Source organism: Guillardia theta, assembly GCF_000315625.1.
Source record: "Guillardia theta CCMP2712 unplaced genomic scaffold GUITHscaffold_1, whole genome shotgun sequence".
Taxonomy (NCBI): Eukaryota; class Cryptophyceae; order Pyrenomonadales; family Geminigeraceae; genus Guillardia; species Guillardia theta.
This window is the reverse complement of record NW_005434673.1, coordinates 254,250-263,674: the sequence shown is the minus strand read 5'-3', so window position 1 is coordinate 263,674 and position 9,425 is coordinate 254,250. Positions and strand designations below refer to the sequence as shown.

The window sequence follows — 9,425 nt, the reverse complement described above, 5'->3', positions numbered from 1 at the left end:
CTACTCATCATCATAATCATCATAATCATCATAATCATCACTATCATCATTACTTCGACCACCACCATCACCGCCACCACCATTACCATCTTCTTCATCATCATCATCATCTTCTTCTTCTTCTTCTTCTTCATCTTCATCATCATCTTCATCTTCATCTTCATCTTCATCATCGTCATCATCATCATCATCATCATCAGCAGCAGCAGCAGCAGCAGCAGCAGCAGCAGCAGCAGCAGCAGCAACGTCCGTCATCATCTCCATTGATCCTCGTTTTCTCCTACCTTAGCTCTCCTCTCACCTCAAACTCCTCCCCATTTCCAAATCAGACCCTCCTTCCCTCCCTCGTCTCCTCCCTTAACCCACCCACCTCCAGGGTTCCTGCAGATCACCGTCAACTCGCAAGCTCCCTTCGCCTTCTTCGGAGTAGACAGAGACGTTGTTCCCTTCTACTGTACCAAAACACCCGGCGACTCCATCCGGCTGCTCAACGTCACTCAGGGTCTCCTGCAAGTGAGTCGCCCTAACAAGTCTCAACCCTTCTCACCTGCTGCAGATACCCATGAGCCTCCGCAACGATGTGATCGCGAGATGGAGCATCAAGCGCTGTGTTGTGCAGGAGAAGGGCAGCAACGAGTGAGCGGAGGTGCTGCAACTTGCGCAGACTGATGGGATGCGGCAGGTCCAAGAGCTATGAGTTCTGGCCAGGGGGGAGGATCAAGATGGATGTGGAGGAGGAGGAAGCGGAGCTGGAGAAGATCTTTGAAGACATGGCAGATGACAAAGTGCTGGAGGATTTCGAGAACGCCTTCGCCGAGTACAACAAGGAGATCAAGATTCCGGTCCCATGAAGAGAAGTCAAGTTAGAGATAGAGAGAAGGAGCGGAGATAAGGAGCGGAGTGGAGACCAGGCAAGAGCGGAAGAGAGGAGAGGAGAGGAGAGGAGAGGAGAGGCAGGCAAACGAGCGGGAGGGCAAGAAAGGAAAAGAAACGGCATGATCTCTTTTTCCCTCCCTTGTACTTCTCCTCCTCCTCTTTTTCTCCTCCTACTAAGATCTTCCAAAGTTGAATCCCGCTGGCTTCTCGCCCACGTCCAGCATTTCCTCCGCACCCGTCGCTGCCCACTCTATCCAAATGGTCAACGCCTCCTCCTCCTCATAATCATCATCATCACCACCACCACCACCACCACCACCACCACAACCACCACCATCCTCACCGGAATCCCCCCAACGCAGTTGGCGCTCCTGGATCGAAACCTTGCTCAGGTAAGCCGCGTTCGCGCTGATGTCTTCGTCCGCCTGCCGCAACTTCTCGTTCAATTCCATGGCCACCTGCACTGCTCGTCAGAATTTCTCTTCCTCTGCTTCTCTCAACGCCCTCCGATCCCCCCCCTCCTCTTCCCCTGTCATCGCCTTCCCCCCTTTTCGTTCTCCTCCCCTTTCCCTCCTACTTCAATCTGCTTGCTCAGTCTGAGGAGCAGCTGCTGCGACGTCGCCTTGTCCGGCTCGGTGTCAAAGGACACCATGCCCTTCTCCTCGTCGATGGTGGCCACGATCTGCTCCCGCTCGATCATCCGCAGAACCTTTACGACAACAAGCGAGTCAAGTCAGCGACTTGACAAGATGCGGCGGCTGCGCTCACTTGACTCCTCGCGCTCTCGGCATCGGGGAGTTTCACTTCTTGCGCAATGTCCGTCAATGACAGGGTGACGAATGTCTAGGAGGTGTCAGACGACTCAAAGCAGTAGGAGGAGGAGCAGGAGCAGGAGGAGGAGAAGGAGGAGCAGGAGCAGGAGCAGGAGCAGGAGCAGGAGCAAGAGCAAGAGCAGGAGGAGGGAAGAGAGGGGAGGAGGGATTTCTTCACCTCTGTCAGCCGCTGGATGCTCCTCGAGCACATGGAGTCGATCATCTGATGGCACAAGGGGGATCAGCGGGGCAAACGTCGACTGCTCCCAGTGACCTGCATAGCAAGTCCGAGGTTCTGATTCTTCGTCAGCAAGTTCTTGTGCTTCTCTACACAATTCTGGCGGAGACATTCATCATCAGCAACAGACGTGAGAGGACGATAGAACTTGTACCCGCAACTCATCCAGCTTGTTCGCAGAGCATGCGTTTGCAATCTCGTTGTATTCCGCGCAGCAGTTCTTGATCAGCCGCTGGTGGCACAGTCAGATGGTTCAGTGCTAACGATTTGAAACTCACCTGCACGATGTTGGTGGAATACTTCGGAAGAGACTGCAAAGAGTTTTCCAGATCACTCCAACGAAGAATGACAGCCGTCAGCCTCTCACCTGAACCTCTCCGTGGACAATCAGAGAGACGAGCACATACTTCTTGTACGTCTCAACCAAGATTTCATTGAGTGCTGAACAAGCGTCAGATGACTGTGAGTAAGATCAACTGACAACCGTGGCAAGGCATCGTGAAAGCGAGCTGGAACATGTCTAGGGCCTTGTTGTAGTCTTTCAACGCCGTGTAAAGCATCCCTCCATAGTAGTAGTAGAGCAGAAAGTCCCTGGGCTGGGTTGGAAAGTGAGCAGAACCTGAAGCAAATTCTACATCCATCGTTCACCTGGACGCAGTCTTTCGTGACATACAAGATTCTCTGGCTCACAATGGGCAGAGCAGGCTGGAAATGCAAACTCATGAACTCGATCGACGCAGCTCTGCACCATACCTTGAAGACCTTAGCCACAAGGCAGAGCTGCAACAAGTCGGCATGGATCGATGTGAGGTGCTCAGGGCTCGGCCTCACTTTGCTGATACCAACGCACAGCGGAGTGATGCCGAACATCGCTCTAGACGCACTTCATCGAAAGTCAGAGATCACTGTAAGATGAAACTGCAATTCTACCTCTCTCGGCAAATCTCGGTGAATATCCTACAAACTTCACAAAACTTGCTCCTCACAAACTTCAGCTGCTCCGGGTTGCCAGAAACGCACAGATCCCGGACTTGCTGGATGAACATCTCGTCGCTGCTACTTCTTTCTGCATCCTTCGTCTTGCAGTAACTGCCAACAAACAGTCACACCCTGAGCACGCAACACGGAACTCACAGCAGGTAAACGCATCCTATCCCATGGCTCTCAGGGTTCAGCTGTCCATAGATCTCGTCAATGGCAAGCCTGCTCTGACAAAGAAAATCCAAGTTGTTGTCCAGTTGCTGGACAAGAGATCGCCAATCATCTTGTTTGCCGCTCAGGCCTTGGATCCGATGGATAATTCCCTCCATGCTTCGCTTTCCCTGACGATATCTCCCTGATATTCAATTCCTGCCTGCAGGAAAGTATCAAAGGAAGAAAGATATCCTGCAAGCAGAAAACTTCTGATTAAAACAGATAGAAGCGTCACGCTGTTCTGGTACCGAAAAGTGCTAGAGCACAGAAATGCAATCGACCAGCGATAGAGCAGAAAAGGAACAAATTTTGCTCAGAATAGCGCAAGCGTTATAGATGACAAATAGAGAGATGATGAGGGCTTGACACTTCCAGGGGCAGCATAACACGAGCAGGACAAGGAACAGTCTCACGAGGATCCTTCCAACATCGAAGTGATTCAGTGAGGTGGAAGCGGGATCAAGAGCACGGCAAGAAGGAGAGAGAGGGGGAGAGGAGCGGGCAAGTGACAGAGCATGCCATCTGATGCGAGGAGAGAGCCAGTCGTTCAACGAGCCAACATGGCTGACGCTCTCCTGCTCCCTGCATGACTGGCGGCTCGCATCTTCCTCCACAGACGGTTACAATAGCCGTTTCTAGTCGTTACGAAATCCTCAATTTCGTAACTGATCACTCATCATCCGGCTGTGCCGCGGCACGGTGTACGGTCACCGTGTCACTGAGTGACGCGGCCCGGCCGGACGCCATCATGTCCTCTATCAGCTAATAGAGTCACTGTCACCGGGACTCCGGAGCCCCGGGTCCGGGGGACTCAGTGACCGTGTACGGTTGTGGCAATTGGCCCGTGCCAGACCCGCTCACTGAGTGACGGTGCCACCCTATTACTGTGATTCCCCCCGCTCAGTGGCCCCCGCTGCCCCCGGGTCGCACCCTTCCCTCTTCCCCCTTCCCGGGCCTGGCGGCCCGGCGGACTATGACGGCGCGGCCGCGCCGGGCCCGCGCCGGGCGCCGGGTCCACTCAGTGAGGCTCGGCACTGCGGTCACGGTGATTGACCTTGTCAAAGGTCACTACTGACTGTCCGTGTTCGTCTTCGTGTTGTGATGGCGAGAGAGGCTGACGGGGCAGAGGAGGAGGATCGCATTCGAATGCAGCTTCCTTCTCTCTACAGACTGGCCTTGCGGATGCTCGCCATGGCAGGTGTTCTCATGCTGGCTGTTGGGATGATGGAGTCTATGAAGTCCAAGTTCGATGGCAGGTGAGCTTGACTGTGTTCTAGGGGAAGGTGTGGCCCGTGTGGGAGCTAGCAGCAGTTATGATACGAATGGTTTGATCAGGAGCAGGGAGGTCATCATGGCTGCAAAAGGCAATGACATGTCTAGCGTCTATCGAGGTCCACTCCCTTCATGGATCCACGAACATCGCTTTCTCCTCTTCTTCGGTGCTTCCGCTGTTATTGGGATGATGATGTCTTTCACGGTATTGCTCTCCCCTCCCCTCGCAGACCTGCAATGTCTGATCCGCATAGCAGAAGCAGTGTCTGATCAGACGCAGGCTCAGACGACTCGATTACATCCGCCCGGGATGCGGCGTTAAATTCCAGAGCACGAGGGGAACGTGGGTAAGTTGCCAGCCGTCCTTGCGTTGCCCGCCTGGAGGTTTACTTCCCATCGACGGCACCAGATGGTTTCACAAGTCTCGAGTGAAGGCGCTCTCAAGGGAGGTGTAGCGGAAGGTGACCTCCTGCTGGATGTTGATGGAATGGATGTTCGCAATCGGCGGATGATATCCAAGTACCTCCGCGGTGCGCCGTGGTGAGGCTCCTATGGCAGACGTGCGCATGGTCATCCTGATGATGGAGCAGGAGCAAGGTCAGGTTGAGACTCAAGAGGAGCACGACTGGGGAAATCTACGATGCTTTGTTGGATAGGGTGCCAAAGCAGGTAGCTCATTGTGTTCAGCTTGGAGGTATGTATGTTTCTTCGCAAAGCTGATTCTTTGTCAGGATCCGAAAGATTCAAAGTCCGAGAAGAAAAACCAATAGACAATTCATGTAGGGCAGAGCGAAAGGCGAACTTGGCAGTATGTGTAGTTATGTAGATTTTGATTTTTACGTGGTGGTAGCCTGTGGTGATGATGCGATCAAACCAGTGAAAAACGCGATCGACAAGTGTACTGGCATGTTTATCATCCGATTGCGAGTCACTGACGGACAGATTCAACGGTCAAATTAGTCGATCATCGGATGGCCCTGGCACTCGGACCGAGGCGCCGGGGCACGCCGGCCCGGGTGACCGTCGGACGGGTCAGACTCTCCGGAGTCCGGTGCCACGGTGGACTCTCTCTCGTAGTAACTATTTTGTAACAGTCAAAATTCCTCGGATGAATCGTCGCTCAACGGTTCAATGACTACCCCGTCCACCTACTCCACCCCACCCCCTCGTGACCCTTTTGTATCTTGAAGTTACCCCCATCATCAAAATGTCATCCCAATACTACCCCACCCTGAATTCCTCGGTCGATTCTCCTACAAAAATTAAGAAATCACCCCTGTATTTTGAACCACCCTAGGGTATGCTGTCCTTCCTAGTGCTGGAAGGGACGTCGCGTCCCATACCACCCCCCCCCCCCCCCCCTAATGAGAAATATCTCCCGTCCTACTACCCCCCCTATTACCGTTTTCTGTCAACTTTCCACCAGGCAAGTCAAATTTGACACCGGTGGTAAGATTCACTGGACGGGTACATTATAGAGGACAAAGTAGGGGTGAAATTCAGGCTTTGGGGGTAGGGGTACAGCGATTGTGGAGGTATGGTGACTTTGGGTCGACAAGGACGAGGAAGTGGCGGAGGAGAGCAAGTTTAGAGAAGACCCAGTTGAAAGAGAAAGATACACAAGGTAGAAGAGAGAGGAACAGTCTGGTTTCAGATAGATCAGCACTGAGGCCGTTGAGATCTAGAAAGTTTTCAACGTTTGGAAGTCAAAGAAGTGGAAGGGAAAAGTTCGGATTTTGAGGGAGGAAGAATTCGTCGAAAGCGAAGAGAATCAAATCAGGAGGGAAGAGGGAAGAGTAGAGAAAGACCAGCGACACACACAACGAGTCACAAGCCACGTTATCGGCGAGCATCAGGATGGGAGAAGGAATGAGATTTGCAAATGCTCGGGTTGGAAGGAGGGTGCAGCCACACGAGACTCTCGGAAGGGACGTCAGGGACATGCTGGATCAAGACCATCCAAGAAACAAATGGCTGACGATGAGGAAAAGAAGTCAAGAGGCAACTAGTGACCGTGGTACAAGGCACATCACGTCTCATAGCAAGGATCTCCTCAGCCCTGTGGTGAGGACAGAAATGTTGTTCAAGCTCATCTCGGCCCTAACTCATTGCAGTCCTACGAGTCAGGTCGTCAGATCAGCAGGAAGACATCCGACAGGAATAGGATACGCGCGCGGACTAGCATGGGGAGATACGACTATGACTTCGACAAGCCTTGCATCTCAACACGAATCGAGCATCCTGTAAGGCAGTCCTCCTGCTAGGATGTAAAATTCTGACAAGGAGCTGTCAAGATGAGGTCGTCGGTGTCAAGCCCAAGGGCAGGTCAAGGAGGTCGACTGCAGTACTCGTACCGAAGGTCTCGGACTGGCAGCGAAAGCACAGGTTTCCTAGAGCGGGTGAGGTGGACCAGGGCATGGAGAGCGAGCATACTGAACGTTTGTGTGCAGTATGATGGGATCATTTCATCCAAGGGAACCCTATCCAAAGAGTTCTATGGAACGAGGGGAACGCATCTCAAGGGCGTGTTTCCCTTCGGACCGACTGGATTCATTTAGCGCGATTGCCGTTAGCTGCTGGTTTTCAATTTTTGTGCGCCAATTGTTTTTCATCGTGGGTGGAGCACGTCGGAGGATGCTCGGAAGAATCTGTCTTGCCATCGAACTGACGCATGCACGCAACGATCTCAAACGCTTGCTCGGTTGCAATAATGATACATTTCTTTCTGCCAGCACTTTTTTTACATGATGCCTCCCTGCCTGTCTGATCTGATGTACCCAATCGATTTATTCTGCTACCTGGTCAGCATGCTGGGAGCTCTACTATTCCTGACCACCTGCTGCCTGACTATCTGATGCATCCTCTGGCGAAGGCACCTCCTCCGCAGCCTTGCTGCCTTCGTCCTCCTTGGTTTGACTTGCATCCGGTTCCACCTTTTCCTCTGCCTCAGCAGCTTTGCCAGGCTCCTCCTCTGCTTGTGCTGCTGCTGTCGCTGCCTCTTGTTCTCCCTGCCCATCCTGATTGCTTCCTTCTCCTCCCTGCTCATCCGCAAGGGGGGGCTCTGGAACGGCTTCCTCCTCCTTCTGCGCCTCCTCCTGAGCGGCATCAGCGCTCGGATCGGACGCAGCCGGTGTCTCTACCTCTTCGGTTTTGTTTCCTGTTGATTCCTCCCCGGAATTCTTCGCGTCTCCGTACTCTACCGTAGTTTCTTCCTCCGCAGGTTGTTCAACTCCTCCTCCATCTGCTCCTGCCACCGCCTCGCCTTCCCCTCCCTCTCCCCCTTCTGGCCCTCCTCCAACCCCCTCTGCTCCTCCTCCTCCTCTCTCAGCTCCTCCCTCTCCTTTCTCGTGCTCGTGATCATCCTGATTGCTCGGGTCAGCCGGTTGCGTTGTGTCGGCCATGGCTGCCTCCGGAGTAGCAGGAGTTGGTTGCCTCGCATTCTCTCCATCCTCTTCCTGCTCCTGTGCCGACGTGACTCGCACGTGCTGAACATTTTGCTCCTCCTGCTCCTCCCCTGTTTTGACGTCCGATCCCTCCCTGCCTTCACGCGGTCGACCCGCTGCTTCAGCTTCTTTGCCGTCGTACTCATTGTTCCTCTCCGTGGGCTCTGCGCAAGAGGTTGAGGAGAGCTCACAGGGACAGGCAGGCAACTCGCCTGCCTCCTCCTGCCGAGTTCTTGAGGACCCAGCGACACTTGTTTGCTCCCCTCCTCGCTCTTCCTCTGCCGGACGAGCATGACCTGGGCCTCCGCTTCCTGCAGCCTTGTTACTGAACTCACAGCACTTAGCATCGCTCATGCTAGCCAGTCCCGCACACAAGGGAGGAGGAAGAGCTCTGACCTACCGTTGGACATCCTTGTCGAGTCTCCTCCTTGAGACTCATCGAAGTTGAGCAGGTTCGGTCGTACCCTGGGAGCAGGGGAGGAGGCGGCAGAGATTGCCGTGAGTTCTTTCAGCGCGTAAGGAGAGTTGACGTCCCCCCCGATCAGCTTCACAGCATCGTCCTTGTCCCACATCTGAACCGCAAGGCGAAAAGCGGAGGAGGGCTTGAAGGGGACCTGAGCAACTTGGTTCCCTTGAAGGAGGATGAGAACCATGCGAGGAGGAGAGGGCGAAGAGAGGGAGGAGGGTGAGAGCGAGGAAGAGGAGGGAGGGAGGGAGAGGAGGGAGAGTAGGAGGAAGAGGAGAGGGAGAGGGAGGAAGAGGAGGGAGAGTGTATAGGAAGAGTTCACCGTTGATCTTGAAGGAGAGGGAGTCCTCGGCCAACAGGAGCGTAACGATATCCGGGGGGGCTGCCTTGAACCTGGGCCATCCCCTCGTGATCAAACGGCTTCCCCCCTTGTTGACCTCACCTCTTCCCCTCCTCCAGACTCCTCCCTCCGTTTCTGACGGCGCCGAAGTATGTGTCGATGTACGTCACCCGATCGTTGAGACGAGGATCAAACCAGTTCCTGTGTCCCCCACCCGTCAGGCAACAGCAGCACCTACAAGTTCCCTCAGTCTCACTCGCCAGGCTTCACCCTGTCGTCCATGAGCCCAACCCGAGCTTCTCCTCTCTCCAGACGGACCGAAGCCTCGCAGTTGCCATGCACGGACATGTGCTGAAGAGAACGCGGGAGGGTCATTGGCAGGAGGTAGAGGCAGGACTACAACCTCTGCAGTGACGGCCGTAGGGAACCGCCAGTATATCCAGTCCTTGCAGGAACGAGCTACTTCTCCTTCGATGACGATGGCTTCCTCCTCGCTCCTTCCTCCTCCGCCTAGTCCCTTCCCGCCCATCCCATCTCTCACCTTCAGGTGCCTCCCGTCGCGAGCCCATTGCGGCATTGGCGCTTATTTCCGCTCTGAGGCGGAGCGAAATTGGAGCCGGAGGACACGAAACAAACTTTTTTGATGGAGGAAAGGGAGGAGGGGGAGGAGGGACGAGGGAGGAGGAAGCCATCGTCATCGAAGGAGAAGTAGCTCGTTCCTGCAAGGACTGGATATACTGGCGGTTCCCTACGGCCGTCACTGCAGAGGTTGTAGTCCTGCCTC

General features: G+C 54.3%; 5 protein-coding genes across 5 annotated transcripts in view; 3 read left to right on the top strand and 2 right to left on the bottom strand.

The window, feature by feature from the left end:
* GUITHDRAFT_131458 (hypothetical protein) overlaps positions 1-851 on the top strand; it is a gene marked incomplete at both ends in the record, with an annotated part of 2,096 nt that extends 1,245 nt beyond the window's left edge. Inside the window, 3 exons of the mRNA XM_005842125.1 lie at positions 377-513; positions 557-636; positions 683-851. Of these exons, the coding sequence (XP_005842182.1) occupies positions 377-513; positions 557-636; positions 683-851 (386 nt within the window). The remainder of the gene's footprint in view (positions 1-376; positions 514-556; positions 637-682) is intronic.
* A 198-nt stretch (positions 852-1,049) lies between these two features.
* Positions 1,050-3,236, bottom strand: GUITHDRAFT_98981 (hypothetical protein; the record flags this gene model as incomplete). Its single annotated transcript, XM_005842124.1, has 14 exons — positions 1,050-1,126; positions 1,220-1,334; positions 1,454-1,585; positions 1,645-1,719; positions 1,867-1,911; positions 1,963-2,025; positions 2,081-2,158; positions 2,205-2,237; positions 2,294-2,367; positions 2,411-2,522; positions 2,575-2,631; positions 2,680-2,809; positions 2,857-3,015; positions 3,061-3,236. The coding sequence occupies 14 exons, from the start codon at positions 3,234-3,236 to the stop codon at positions 1,050-1,052; spliced, it is 1,326 nt and encodes a 441-aa protein (XP_005842181.1).
* An 857-nt stretch (positions 3,237-4,093) lies between these two features.
* GUITHDRAFT_131456 (hypothetical protein) lies at positions 4,094-5,162 on the top strand (the record flags this gene model as incomplete). Its single annotated transcript, XM_005842123.1, has 7 exons — positions 4,094-4,184; positions 4,319-4,376; positions 4,456-4,597; positions 4,650-4,739; positions 4,802-4,932; positions 4,983-5,061; positions 5,124-5,162. 7 exons carry the CDS (start codon positions 4,094-4,096, stop codon positions 5,160-5,162), a joined length of 630 nt encoding a protein of 209 aa, XP_005842180.1.
* A 1,087-nt stretch (positions 5,163-6,249) lies between these two features.
* On the top strand, positions 6,250-6,950 carry GUITHDRAFT_98979 (hypothetical protein; the record flags this gene model as incomplete). The annotated part of the gene is made up of 4 exons (XM_005842122.1): positions 6,250-6,456; positions 6,507-6,635; positions 6,687-6,791; positions 6,843-6,950. The coding sequence occupies 4 exons, from the start codon at positions 6,250-6,252 to the stop codon at positions 6,948-6,950; spliced, it is 549 nt and encodes a 182-aa protein (XP_005842179.1).
* A 264-nt stretch (positions 6,951-7,214) lies between these two features.
* Positions 7,215-9,218, bottom strand: GUITHDRAFT_131455 (hypothetical protein; the record flags this gene model as incomplete). Its single annotated transcript, XM_005842121.1, has 7 exons — positions 7,215-7,999; positions 8,132-8,190; positions 8,232-8,466; positions 8,624-8,694; positions 8,744-8,875; positions 8,898-8,992; positions 9,183-9,218. 7 exons carry the CDS (start codon positions 9,216-9,218, stop codon positions 7,215-7,217), a joined length of 1,413 nt encoding a protein of 470 aa, XP_005842178.1.
* Between the last annotated feature and the right edge of the window lie 207 nt (positions 9,219-9,425).